The sequence below is a fragment of the Gorilla gorilla genome, chromosome X (genome assembly GCF_029281585.2).
Source record: "Gorilla gorilla gorilla isolate KB3781 chromosome X, NHGRI_mGorGor1-v2.1_pri, whole genome shotgun sequence".
Lineage (NCBI taxonomy): Eukaryota > Metazoa > Chordata > Mammalia > Primates > Hominidae > Gorilla > Gorilla gorilla.
This window is the reverse complement of record NC_073247.2, coordinates 57,375,243-57,390,234: the sequence shown is the minus strand read 5'-3', so window position 1 is coordinate 57,390,234 and position 14,992 is coordinate 57,375,243. Positions and strand designations below refer to the sequence as shown.

Below are 14,992 nucleotides of genomic sequence, written 5' to 3'. Positions count from 1 at the left end.
GCCTGTAATCCCAGCACTTTGGGAGTCCGAGGTGGGTGGATCACGAGGTCAGGAGATCAAGACCATCCTGGCCAACATGGTGAAACCTCGTCTCTACTAAAAATACAAAAATTAGCCAGGTGTGGCGGCGCATGCCTGTAGTCCCAGCTACTTGGGAGGCTGAGGCAGGAGAATTGCTTGAACCCGGGAGGCGGAGGCTGCAGTGAGCCGAGATTGTGTCACTGCACTCCAGCCTGGGCGACAGAGCGAGACTCTGCCTCAAAAAAAAGAGAAATACTCAAACCTCCACGAAGGTGAAGTCTGGGAAACCACCAACCAATTCATACCTGTTTTTCTTAAGCAAATGAAAACTGAATCCAATGACTATTATAATTTTCCCTTCCCCTTTAGAGAAAAACAGGCATACGATAAGCCTGATTTCAATTTTACAAGCTAGCCAGATTAAAGAGCATCAGATCTAAGTTTTCTAGAGAAGCATTTTTACTTAAGGCAGAGTGTGAGAGGCTGCCTTATCTTGCTATAGAAGTCAGTCTCAAGCATGAGACAGAACATAAAATGCTGAGTAGATGGGAATGTCAGTTCAGTACTCAGGCAGAAGATATCTGCAAAGTGATATAAAACATATTTACCAGACTGGTCTCATTAACCCGCTTTTGATAAGAAAAGACATTTTTAAAGTTTTTGAACTGAAAACAAAATAACTATAGCAAATCCCGATTAGTGAGGAGAATTTTATATACAGACAGTGGCACACACATACATACATATTTGTATATATTTTCATAAAGAAACAATAAAAGGATAAACCAAAAACTTAACAAAAAAGGTTAACTCTGCAGAGTGAGGAGAAAACAGGGAGGGGAGAGAGACTTATAGAAAAGTTACCAAAATAGTTGAGTTGAATCTAGCTGGATCTCTCAATATATTTTGTTTTACAGTTTAAAGTCTGAAGCAGGCAAATACTTTATATAATTAAAAAATCTTAGGCCAGGCGTGGTGGCTCACACCTGTAATCCCAGCACTTTGGGAGGCCAAGGCGGGTGGATCACGAGGTCAGGAGATCGAGACCATCCTGGTTAACACGGTGAAACCACGTCTCTACTAAAAATACAAAAAATTAGCCGGGTGTGGTGGCGGGTGCCTGTAGACCCAGCTACTAGGGAGACTGAGGCAGGAGAATGGCATGAACCCAGGAGGCGGAGCTTGCAGTGAGCTGAGATCACACCACCGCACTCCAGCCTGGGCGACAGAGCAAGACTCCATCTCAAAAAAAAAAAAAAAAATCTTAAAGGAATATGGGTCTGGGACAGACCACCTGGATTGGTATACTGGTTTCACTACTGAGTAGCTTTCAGCAAGTTATCCAAATTCTGCGCCTCAACTTATCTATAAAATGGGGATAATAACACTCACCTCATAGGGGTTGTTGTAAAGATTAAATGGGTGAACTTGTATAAAGGACTTAGCACAGTATGGAGCTCACAGTAATTTCCAAATAAATGCTAGATGGTGTTATTTTATTATCATCACCATAGCATTCCTTCTAAAATCAGAAACAAGTATATAACTGAGTTCTTCTCTATAGTCCACAAAGTAATTGTTGATGGGGTAAGAGAGATATGAGTTCACAGCTCAGTTAAAATGTGCATGGTTTGGCTCCCAAAGACACAGTTCCCAAGCAAGAGCCCCATCAAGAACTTTAACCAACGTTCCAAAGGCCACAAGGTAATGTAGAAACTTCACAAAATAAAACACAGCCATTTGTTGCTAAATTAAAGATAATGAAGGAGGGATCTAGATGCTGACCCTGACCTTTCTAGGTAATGAAGTTGAGAAGTTTTACAAGTTCTTAATAGTGTGTCTATTTTATATGCACTGGTAGTTTTCCCAAAAGTTCCTGAAACAAAAAGGCTTTGTACTTACCAGATAACTGTTCATTTATGGTCAAAGAGGGGATTCACTGGCTAACATACAGTCCAGAAGCTATGCCAAGCCCAACACTGTGTGCACATCTGGCCTGTCAGATGCTTGCAGAAACAAAGGAGGCCTCACTATGAATTCAATTAGAACATCAATGCTTAACCTGCCAGAGCCACAAAATGAAAATGCCCTTTGCAGACAACTCTGGCTTTTATTGCTCTCATTAACATCTCTCAGTTGGCAGTTTTTTAAAGCACAGCTCCTCTGAACATTTGTGTGACATTTTTCATAGGAAAAGTCAAAACATTAACTTCCTGTATGACACAAAGAGTAACACTGTCTGGTCCGTGTGAATAAAGCAGAGAGATTGATCAATTTTGATTCAGTCACTGAAATCTGAAGCTATACATAACTGACCACAAACTAACATGTCACCCCAAAAGCATAAAACAGCCACAAACTGGTAATTATATTTAAGCAAAAGGAATTAATTATAATTATACAATCTTTAGGCAAAAAAAGTTGTCAGGTTATCCAGAAAATCAATAGCAGAGAAAACTTAGCAAAGAACACTGTGCCTAAAACCCTTAAAAACTCTGTTCTTGTTTTGTCAAGACATTGCATCCCACATTGATTTTTTTCAATGAATCAAAAAGCTTATGTAATTTCTAAATTTAAAACTTTAAAACCCATGGAAATATTTTTCAAATAGTTTAAAATAACTCTCAGGTTTCTTATAAAGAATAAACAGAACGTTTTGATGGCTATGGGCTAACACCAACTGCAACATCAATTACCATAAAGCAATGTACCTTTGGGTTGCTTAAGTTGGATTATTACCTTGCCCCCATATCAAACAGAGGTGTAATGGAGAAGGGGGAGCAACAAAGTCTGATTTAGAGATCTGAGCAATTTCAGCACAAGAAATAACATTTGAAGGCTGCTTTGCAAATTATTCTCCCTTCCCTCAATGTCCCTTTTTGTGTAATAAGTATGCACTTGTAGCTCAGTGCTTTTTATCTGCTGTAGGTCAGAAAACCAAGTAATTAAGCTTGTTAGAAATATAGGTACAATGATGTAAACAGGCTTTACTAGAGAGTATGTAGTGCTCTCCACTGAATTAAAATATATGAGCTTTCATTCTGTTGCTATGAAAGTCTTGGATAATAATGAGACTCCAGGCCTATAGATGATATGCAGTCAATGTTTTAAGATAGGTTGATATGTTTTACACACCAGACTAGTAGTCAAAAATATCCTAGCTTTTGATAAAGAATGGAAGACTTTTTAATAGTCTCCCAAAGTGCAGTAACCCAGCCAGTTACTATGTACTTTTTCTAGAGATTAAAAAAAACAACAACAACTTTACGAGTATGGGCCCTTTTAAGAATCAGATAAGGCTACTATCTCAGAAAAAAAAATTAACAAAGAACATACCCTTAAAAATCTGTATACAATTTCCAGAAGGTACACAAAGCCCCTGAACCATACAGGGGATTCACACATCCCTAGGAAACTCTTCTCTACAGGATAAATCAGAGGGAGATTTGCACAAGAATCTCACTGATACACTAAATATCAAAGAAAAATATGTATCTTTTAATGCAGCCAATTAATCCTCTGCAAAAGGGGTAATTTATATTGCATGTCAGTGACTAATTCCCAGTAAAATCATAAGGCTCAAGAATTCTGGTTTTGTCTCAGACCTGTAGTCAGAAAACAAAAAACAAAACAAAACAACCTCCCGTTTTTATAAGAAGCAAATGGCAGGACAGGCAGCAAATTAACAAATTTTCATGAACCCATCAGAGAAATGAATCACAGCACAAATACCCAATTCAGAGAGACAGGTGCCTGCAGGGAGACACAGGGCAGAGCATTTGGTTACCTGTGGCAGAAGCCACAGCAGGAACATTAAACTAGAAATTTTGAATCGCTGGATGCTGCGTGGGGACTGATATGAGAATATGAAGTTCTTGGGGGCTGTAGTTATGGGGGGGGGTCCCACCTGCTTGCAAGCTTTTTCTTCAGGAACCCAATTAGGCTCACACAGGGAAGCTGGGGCGGGGGCAGGGCCGGGGCAGGGGCGGTACCTGGAGAAAGCACCAGAGTGGTGCTGTCTGGGTACTTGGTGCTTAGTGCCCTGGTTCCCTTACTAAACAAAAGGCTTCATCTGCAGGGGAAGGGTATCAAGTGAGGACAATGGTGTAGTTTCATTACTGCTGGGAGAAGGGAAAAGCATCCAGCCTCAGCCTCCCTGTGTTACCTAACGGGCAAAAAGGTAATCTACAGGAGAGAGAACCTCAAGGACAAAGGCTGAGAACATCAGAAGATACCTGCTACAGGCCAATGAGGGAATAGGGGGCAGGGGCAAAAAGGCTCTACCTGAAGACTACCTTCCCTACCACCACTTCCACCCCCAGAAACAGGACCACTATGCACCCTAAAGACTAAGAAAGAGTTAATGAGAAGATTAGCGAATACTGCCCCTCCCCCATACCCTCTACTACGCTAAAGACTCCAGGGATAATAACACTGGCTAACAGCTTGGGAGAGCTGCAAGAAACAAAATTCCTATGAGGACAAGCACAAAGAGACCTTGAGCCAAGAGGAGAGACAAAAACAGTGTCACTAGAAGAATTTGAAGTCTCTGTTACAGCAATAACAAATTTCCAACACTCTCATATATTGCTGGTGTGACTGAAAAATGATGAGCCCCTTTGGAAAACAGACTCGTAGTTCTTTAAGTAGTTAAATGGTTAAGTAGAGTTACTATATGACCCAACAATTCCACTCCTATGTGTATAGTCAAGACAACTGAAAACGTATGTCAACATAAAAACTTGTACCTGAATGTTCATAGCAGAATTACTCATAATACCCCAAAAGTGGAAACAACCCAAATGTCCACCAACTGATGAATGGATAAACAAAATGTGGTGTACTGATAAAATGTAATATCATTCAGTCATAAAAAGAAATGAAGTGGCCAGGTGTGGTGACTCACACCTGTAATCCCAGCACTTTGGGAGGCTGAGGCGGGCGGATCACCTGAGGTCGGGAGTTCAAGACCAGCCTGACCAACATGGAGAAACTCTGTCTCTACTAAAAATACAAAATTAGCCAGGCGAGGTGGTGCATGCCTGTAATCCCAGCTACTCAGGAGGCTGAGACAGGAGAATCGCTTGAACGTAGGAGGCGGAGGTTGCAGTGAGCCGAGATTGCGCCATTGCACTCCAGCCTGGGCAACAAGAGTGAAACTCTGCCAAAAGAAAGAAAGAAAGTGGGGGGGGGGGGGGGGGGAGCGAGGGAGTGAGGGAGGGAGGGAGGGAAGGAAGGAAAGAAGGAAGGAAGGAACTAATACATGCTACAACATGAGAGGTGAAAACACTATGTTCAGTGAAAGAAGCTAGACACAAAGGGCACGTATTGTATGATTCCATTTATATGAAATGTCTAGAATAGGCAAATCCATAGAGAAGGAAGGTAAATTAGTGGTTGCCAGGGGTTGCAGGTAGGGAGATTGGGGAGTAACTGCTAATGGGTAAGGGGTTTCTTTCTGAGGTGATGAAAATGTTCTAAATTATGATTGTAATGGTTACACAACTCTGAACATACTAAAACCCACTGAATTATACACTTAAAATGGGTGAATTGTATGCTACAAGAATTATATTTCAAGAAAAGATGTTAAAAATGGTTTTTAAAAGAGGGTGATTATTGGGGTGTCAATGTACACCACCTGAGAGGTCTTGATGTTCACTCTCTCCCAGCAATAATGAGGCACCTCTCCTCCTCAATGTGATGTTGGCAGACTGGGTAGGGAGCCTGGGCTGTCACCATCACTGATCAATAAGGTGGTACCTTCACTACCACCATACCCTCCATCATCAGTGGGGGCAACAAAGTGGTGGGAATTTCCACCTCTATGAAGCAGTAGAGACTCCCCAGCCCTGCTTCCCAGAGAGTGAAAGAGCTAGGATGGGAAGCTTAGGAATTCTACAACAGGTAGTAGAGAGTCAGGACCCCTCTTCCCCACTGGCCTGGTTATAGCAGAGGACTACTAAAACAGAAGATTTAAATAAGACTCAGTGTCTAATGACATAATACTAAAAAAGTCCAGGATACAACTGAAAATCACTCATCATACTAAGAACTGGGAATGAGAAGAGACAATCAACAGGCATCAACACTGAGATCCACAGATGTCAGAATTATCTGACAAGGATTTTAAAATATCCATGATAAAAATGTTTCAACAAGAAATTACAAACACTTTTGAAACAAAAAACAGAAAGTCTCAGTGAAGAAATGGAATATATATATAAAGAATAACCAAATGGAAATTTTAGGATGGAATAATGCAATTACTGAAATAACAAACTCATAAGATAGGCTCAACTAATGAATGGAATTAACAAACAGAAGATGGAACCAATGAACAAGAGAAATTATTCAATCTGTTCAACAGAATATACACTGAAAAAAAGAGAAAAGTGCCTGAGGGACCTGTGTGAAAATAACAAAAGATCTACTATTCGTGCAACTGAAGCCCCAAAAGGAGGGGAAAAAGAAGGTGGAGTTGAAAAATATTTGAAGAAATAATGGCTGAAAATTTCCCAAACTTAGTGGAAGATATAAATCTACAGATTCAAGAAGCTGACTAAAGCCCGAAGAGGATAAGCCAAAAGAAATCCATGCCCAGGTACATCATAATCTAACTTTTAAAAACTAAAGACAAGAAAAATCTCAAAAACAACTGGGAAAGAAATGACTACCTAGAGGAGAACAACCTATTTGAATGGGGGCAGATTTCTCATCAGAAACCATGGAGGCCAGAAGGAAGTAGCACAACATTTTCCAAGTGCTGAAAGAAAAGTACTGTGAAACCAGAATTCTATATCAAGTGAAAATATCCTTCAGGAATGAAGGAGAAATCAAGACATTCTTAAATGAAGGAAAACTAAGTGAATTTATCACCAGCAGACCTATCCTAAAATAATAGCTAAAGGAAATTCTTCAAACAGAAACAAATGAACAAAAAAGAAAAATGGGAACATCAGAAATAAAGAAGCACATAAATATGTCATATTTCTTAAGTGAACCTTAAAACAATTGTTTGAAGCAAACAGGTGCAGCAAGTAAGGCCAGGAAAATCAGAAATTGTGAGAAAAGTGATAGTCTGCTATCAGAAATAGGGCATAAACTGACGCTTTGAAAAAAGCAGCCAATGGCGGCAGGGCACAGTGGCTCACATCTGTAATCCCAGCACTTTGGGAGGCCAAGGTGGGTGGATCACGAGGTCAGGAGTTCAAGAACAGCCTGACCAAGATGGTGAAACCGTCTCTACTAAAAACACAAAAATTAGCCAGGCACAGTGGCAGGCACCTGTACTCCCAGCTACTTGGGAGGCTGAGGCAGGAAAATCGCTTGAACCTGGGAGGCAGAGGTTGCAGTGAGCTGAGATCGCACCACTGCACTCTAGCCTGAGCAACAGAGCGAGACTCTGTCTCAAAATAAGTAAATAAATAAAAAGCAGCCAATGGCAATATTGCTTCAGTTTCAGGGGCCAAATAGGAAGAAAGAATTCACAGTGGTTCCATCTGATTCCTCAAAGGCTGCCTTCAGACTCACCTGTGAGTAGTGTGTGCTTGTCACCTTTGCCAATTCCCACTTAACTTTTACTTTTCTTCTTTTACCAAGGGTTCCTACCATATTCTTGCTGCCTGGGTTCCCAGCCCCTGTTCAATTCCAGGTTTGTTCTCTCTAATCTTGAGTTTTGCTCTCACTTCATTATGGAAACTTTGATTATAACTACTCATGAGAAAACACTGGTGCTGTCCCATATTTCTTAACTGCCAAAGTTTCAACAAGTGTTTACTATATAGTTATTGTATCCTACATAATATGTCCAATGCATACTGGTTAATAAAACAAGATTCAGGATGAATAAAAACTTGAATGTCAGTTCTGCTTTTTTTAATGACCCTGGGCAAGTAACTTCTCCGAGCCTCATCACCTGCAAAACAAACAAACAAAAAACCGGAAAGTACCTACTTTATAGTGTTACTGGAGGAATAGAACAAGAGTATATTACTTCCCCGACGTGCTTGATTATAAAAATCACCTGAGTCACTTTTTAAACTCCAGATCCCAGGCACTTTTCTTGGAAATACTAATTCAGTAGTGTCACAGGGTGGGGTAAGTCTGGAATCATTATTTTAAACAGGCATCCAAGGAGAGTCTCATAATTGTTTAAATTTGGGAAACAAACTATTTAACGTAAAGCTTTTGGCACACAAAACTTCAATAAATGATAGCTATGAGAGATAGGTATGATAATGTCCATGTTATGCTGACAAATTATTTCAGAAAGATGAAATAAGCCAGCAAAGCAGAACATGGGATCAAGCTCTTCTAATGCAAAGGCTAGTTTTGTCCTACAATATCACCAGGTTTTCCTTTTTATAACAGAATATTAAATATAAACGAAAACAATTTGCTTTCAGCAGCCCAGGTCCCCTATCCCTTGCAACAAAAAGACTACTATTACCACTGCCTGGGAGGCAGTAGGCCTCAAAACCCAAAGCCCTTGAATTGCCTTATGTCCTAGAACCAGCTGTCGTCCTAAAAGGGTAGGTAGTGAGGTTTCTTTCTCACCATTCTGTAGTCAAAGTCTCCTCTAGACAGATGGGAAATTTCTTCCACTCCTGTTTATGTGTGTTATATTCCCTAAGTCTTTCTGTATGACATGGACATATATAAATAAACTCTTACATTCTATTGTGCCCAGAAAAATCCCTGGCAAAAGAAACAAATGAAAAGTGACCTCCAAGGAAGAGAGAAATGCTCTCTGGTGGACACACCCAAAAGTAACTCACAAAGAGTCACTCCCTTTCTACTAAGGCAGTGGGACCTGTGACTTGCTTCTAAACAACAGAATATGGCAAACATGATGGGATGTCATTCCTTTGATTAGGTCACATTATATAGCAAATGTGGTGGGGATGCCACTCCCATGATTATATTATGTTATGTAACACTACATCTTAGCTGACTGGAGGGAAAGACTCTCCTTGCTGGCGCTGAATAAGTACGCTACCATGTTGTGAGAGGATCTATGGAAAAGGCCATGTGGCAAGGAACTACAAGTGGCCTTTAGAAACTGAGAGTGCTCTCTGCCAAAAGCAAGAAGGAAAACAGAAACCTCAGTCCTTCAGCTCCAAGGAGACAAATTCTGCCTACAACATGAGCTTGGTGGCAAATTCTTCCCTAGGCAAGCCTCCAGGTAGAACACATCCCATTTTCCACAGTGATTTCAGCCTTGAAAGATCCTGAACAAAGAATCTAGTCACATCATGTCCAGATTACTGACCCACAGAAACTGAGATATAAGTGTGTGCTGCTTTAAGACACGAATTTTGTGATAATTTGTAATGTAGCAATACGTAACTAATATATTCTCTGTTCCTTTACAGCTAAGGAAGTCTACTCATAGTAGAAGTGAAGATATACAAGGTCATTTTATCATTTAATTATCACAGAGTAAAGTCTGTAGGATCCACTAAACCATTATCAAGTCCAAGAGGAACGCTGGCACTTTGCTGCCCTTTGTGGAAAGGATGACCAGCCTGATAAGGATTGACCTATTCTTTCTGGGCCAGCAGTGATCCAAAGGCTGTAAGGACCCATCACAGCTTCACAGACCATGACCCATATGATCTTTAATGTAGTCCATCTAAAACCTACTCACCTATCCCTTTCTGTACTATCTCTCCTCACCTGCTAACTTAGCTTTTCCCAATCATAGGCCAGGAGATCTCTAGGTCCTTCCCAGTTCCCCTAGTCTGGCTCTCTTTGACTTCCTGGTTAGGGGAGGAATATTCTAAAGCCAGGCACTACGTGTCATCACAGTGTGAAGATGATTGAAATCACAAAATGAAATCACAGTGTGAAGATTATTGTTCTCCTAAAGGAGATAGAAAATGAAATCTTTCTTGGAAAACAAATAAGTTCATCAGAAAACAAGCCTACCCACTGACACATTCTTTATTCTTCACATCTTCAGATTCTGGGTATTGTTGGTATATAGTTAGGAGGCAGCCATTTATATTTTTAAAAGTTGTCTTAGTTTATTTAGTATTGCTATAAAGGAATACCTGAGGCTAAGTATTTATAAAGAAAAGAGGTTTATTTAGCTTATGGTTCTGCTGGCTGGAAGGTTCAAGACTGGGCAGCTGGTAAGGGCCTCAGGCTGCTTCTACTCATGGTGGAAGGCAAAGGAGAGCTAGCATATGTGGAGATCACATGGCCAGAGACGAAGCAAGAGAGAATGGGAGGAGGTGCCAGACTCTTTGTAACAACCAGCTCTGAAGGGAACTAACGGAGTGAAAAACTCACTTACCCCCCTGCTCTGGGAGGGCATTAATCTATTTATGAGGGATATATTCCCATGATCCAAACATCTCCCATTAGGCCTGCACCTCCAACATTGGGATATAATTTCAACATGAGATTTTGGGAGACAAGCATCCAAACTATAGCTTAAGTCTAAAAATTGAGAATACGATCTCACCTCAGCAGGTTTCTTGTGTTCATTTGGAATTTTTGACTTGATCCTATACATTGAGCCAGAAGTAAAGGAAGTGGAAGGACCTGTAAAAGATAATTAGAAAAAAATACTGAGACACATTACCTACTAATATAACCAAATGTCATAAAACTAAATGTCATCCAAGAGAATATGAAAAATATGATGGAGAAACCAGAGAGCTCATACCACTGAAGAAAACAGTCAAACTGCACTGAAGAGTGCCTCATAATGGAGTTTAGTGACATTTATAGATGATCTCCTACAGTGCAAAAGCTTCAACAATGCTAAGGATGAGATTATCTGATTTGGTATAATCACACCTCATAATGTTCTGCAATAACACAATTCATATTCCACTTGAAGAAAAAGTATCTCCAAAAACAACTGGAAAAACTACAAATGTGGAGCAAGTAATCTGTGTATCCTTCAGCACTTCCCCATAGGCTATTGCTAATAAGGTTACTGCCTTTTACAAATGACGATTGACTCACAGTCAAACACTTAGTACCTAAGCTACAATTAGAATCAGGGCCTACAATTTATGCTCTTGTACTTTTCTTCTTTCTAGAGAAGCTCTGTTAAAGCATTACTAGATCTGGCTTTTGTTATTTAGGTAAATGAAAAGTGAAAAGTTATATGCCACACACAATCAATTCTTCTAATTTATCTATCTCTAATGAAATTTAAATAAGAAAATGGTGCCCTGAATTTTCCTTCTCAGAAACATTTTTCAACCATTGAAAAAAGCATGAAATGGCTTATCCTCAAATGAAAGGAAAAATCCCCAAGGGATATAGATAGAAAGGTTACCAGCTGCCAGCCGGTTCTACTCACTCTCGTCTGAACTGTCACTGCTGCTGACAGGCCTATGGCGTTTCATCCTGGAGCATCCTGGGAAAAAGAAAAACACTGAATAAAACAGTTCACACACACCCATCCCAGAGGGCAGTCAACACTGTCCCACGGATCCCAGAAATAGCAGCAAGCAAATCATACAAACTGAATGATTTTTGTCAAGAATATTCTCAAATGACTTAGAATAATGACAGAAGAGTACTACCAGATCTTTCAATACAAAGCACGTCAAAGACTAAGAAAGGCCACATTAGCCTTAGGAGGAAGCCCAAGCCACAGATGAGTGGTACAGCACTAACTGGAGCCTCAGATGTGGCCACATGGCCACTGTCCACCAAAACAAAGGGTGGGGCAGCCATGGGGCCATAACCAGCCAGTGATCCCCAATAAGAGACGAACAGGAAAGAAAAAATCAGTCATGAGGGCAGGGCCATCAAGAGCCAAGGTTGAAAAGCATGAGACATAGTTGGCTGAAGAAAGAACAAGTGAGGCACATCCACCTTTAAGAACACGACCACACTGATTTTCTGCCTGCCCTTTATCCCTCTCTCACTCTCTTCCTGTCCCCATATCCCAAATAAGTAGCCTAAAGTCATAACTATATATACACTACAAGGAATGTTAAAGAAAGCTCCTATATTGTGAAGGGTAAATAAAAATGCTTTGGACTAAAACTTCCAACAGTTCAAGTGTACTCCCCTGAGTATGGCCAATGACAGATAAAAAAGAAGCATCACCCTTCTGGGAACACACTAGCACTGGAGTGTAAGAAAAAAGGAAGACACAGTTAAGCACTTTAAGTCACAAACGAAGTGCTGAAAATGTAAACTTGAAAAGACAGCAATACAGTCAGTGACTGACATTCTTTTATGTGCCACAACATACAACATGCTACCAGGGGCTATCATGATTCCATAATGAATAAAGGTCAGGGCTACTGCCTTCAAGCTATTTACAATCTACTGAGGAGGTAGAAATCCAAGTACAAGGCCACTCTGAGCAATTAAGAATAGCAGCAACAAAATTTTACGTTAAAAAGCTTATAGAGTTCCACTTCTGGCATAACAGTGTGAGCAGCTCCATGGACGACCCTCTTCCCAGCGAAATTGGTGAAAGTTATTTCAATTAAAAAAAAAACCAACCATTTAAAGTCTCTGGAAATGGTTTTAAGGGCATACAGCAAATGAAGAAGTATTTATTCGAGAAAATCTACTAAAATTCATAAAGTCAAAGTCAAAGTCTGCAGTATTTGGATCTAGAACCACTTCCTCCATCTTCCCTCCCAGCACAGATCTCATGCCAGAGTACAGTAGCCAAGAACACAGGGTTCCTTCTACCCCAGCTCCAAGCTCCTCTCTTCCTGGGAAGAACAGGATGTCGGCATCTCTTATCCTGTTCCCAGCTACTTTTGCTGAGGCTACGTTCCAGGAGAATGTGGCTGAGAGGTGGGGGCTCCCTTCTTCCACCTAGCCCCCAACTCATGGGATGGAGGCTATGCCTTGGGTGTTGTGCCACCAAGAATACCAGAGCCTTGATTGCTCTGGTGTTACCTTGTGGGGTGGGGGTTCTATACCAGAAGAGGCAAACCTGGGAGACCTGGGGCTGACACTCAGAGGGAAGCTCACCATTTATTTCCATCCACTGCGCCAGAGCTGTGGCTCAAAGATTTTTCCCAGGGAGAGAGGCAGGGCATAGAATAGGGGGCTTCAATTCTCCTGCAATGAAACTGACTTCATTTGCAACTGAGTGTACAGCAGTTCAAGCCTAGGCTGCCTAATATGCCAGAGAGAACCAGAGAAAGAGACAGCAGGGAAAGAGCCTCTTGCGGTCAGAAGAAATCTCAAACACCGATCTCAGGAACTATCTTTAAAGGAGCCCTAATTTGATTGGATCCGTTTGTGGAGCAATTTATGTTCCAGGACATGATTAAAACAACAGAGCAGCTGGGAGTGGTGGCAGGCGCCTGTAATCTCAGCTACTCCGGAGGCTGAGTCAGGAGAACTGATTGAACCCGGGAGGTGGAGGTTGCAGTGAGCTGAGATCGCGCCACTGCACTCCAGCCTGGGTGACAAGAGTGAAACTCCATCTCAAAAAAACAAAAACAAAACAAGAGCAACCAGTCAACAATTAGTAGACCATAACAGCATGGTGTGGTCAAGTAAAGAGACAGCCAAGGAGAGCCTCACCAAAACCACTGTCATCCCAGGGTGACTGTGGGCATATACAAGCTTGTACCCCCGAAGAGAAACATTAGAGGCTTCATACTGCAGGGTGAGAATGGGGGTTGAGGAAATAGACTTCAATAAAATAATCCAGGCAGTTACTAAAGCAGTAAACAAGCAAATAATAATAAAGAACCCTGGTGGAGGGGTAGTACCCACAATTGTTACAATATATTATCCAAAATGCCCAGTTTCCAACAAAAACTTAAGAGATATGCAAAGAAACAGGAAAGTATGACCCATACAACCACGTCAGATTTAACAGGCAAAACCTTCAAATTAGCCATATAAATATGTTCCAAGAACTAAAGAAAACCATGATTAAAGAAGTAAAGGAAGGTATGATGACAATATTTTACAAAACAGAGACTATCAATAAAGAAATAGGAAGTATAAAAAATAACCAAATAGAAATTCTGGTGATGAAAGCACAACTGAAATCAAAAATTCACTGAAGGGCCTCAACAGTAGATTGAACAGGCAGAAAAAAGAATTAATGAACTTGAAGTAGGTCAACAGTGATTAGGCAAGTTGAAGAACAGATGGAAAAAAGAAGAATAAACAGCCTCAGAGAAATGTAGAAAATCATTAAGTTCATCAACATATACATAATGGGAGTACCAAAAGGAAAAGTGAATGAGAAAGGAGCAGAAAAAATATTAGAAAAACTCCCCAAATTTACTGAAAAACATTAATTTACATATTCAGGAAACTCAAAGAACTCCAAGTAGGATAAATGCAAAGAGATCCAGAAAGAGATTCCTCATAGTAAAATTACTGAAAGCCAAAGACAAGGAGAAAATCTTGAAAGCAGCCAGGGAAAAAAAACAACTCATCACTTACAAGAGAACTCCAATAAAATTAACAGCTAACTTCTCAGAAACAAATTAGAAGACAGTGTGAAAACATATTGTGTCCTTTGGTGATTGGTTGCACATATCTGTGAATATATTAAAATAACTGAATTGTATACTTTAAGTGGGTAAGCTGCATGGTATACAAATTATATCTCAAAGCTGTCATTTAAAAAACTAATAAAATTAGTACAAGAATCAGAACCATTAACTAAGGTTCTGTTTGTCCTACAGTCAAAGTCAATTGAATATTTTTAAAAAAGAGCCTCCCATCACATAAATTTTTGGGGCTACATTTGGCTCTCTGGTGCAAAATTTCATTCAAATCTCTTCTGAAACCCAAACAAAACCAACAGTAACAACAAGACACTTCCTATTAAAAAGTAGTAGTGGGGAATTTAAAGTCACAATGAATGTAGAAATTTAAGCAGAAATAAAAGTAATACATTTTCTAACTATTCCCCACTGAATGCACAGATCTACTTAGAGTAGCACTTCATTTATCTGATATCATGGGGATGTTGCATATATAAAAATTGTTCAGATAC

At 40.3% G+C, this 14,992-nt stretch overlaps 1 protein-coding gene across 3 annotated transcripts in view; it reads right to left on the bottom strand.

The window, feature by feature from the left end:
* JADE3 (jade family PHD finger 3) overlaps nt 1-14,992 on the bottom strand; it is a 150,096-nt gene that overhangs the window by 66,013 nt on the left and 69,091 nt on the right. For all 3 annotated transcript variants that reach the window (XM_055375642.2, XM_031006012.1, XM_055375641.1), the window contains exons 2-3: nt 11,348-11,404; nt 10,496-10,575 (exon numbers count right to left, since the gene is read on the bottom strand). In XM_055375642.2, the coding sequence (XP_055231617.1) occupies nt 10,496-10,575; nt 11,348-11,393 (126 nt within the window). In that variant the 5' untranslated portion in view covers nt 11,394-11,404. The remainder of the gene's footprint in view (nt 1-10,495; nt 10,576-11,347; nt 11,405-14,992) is intronic.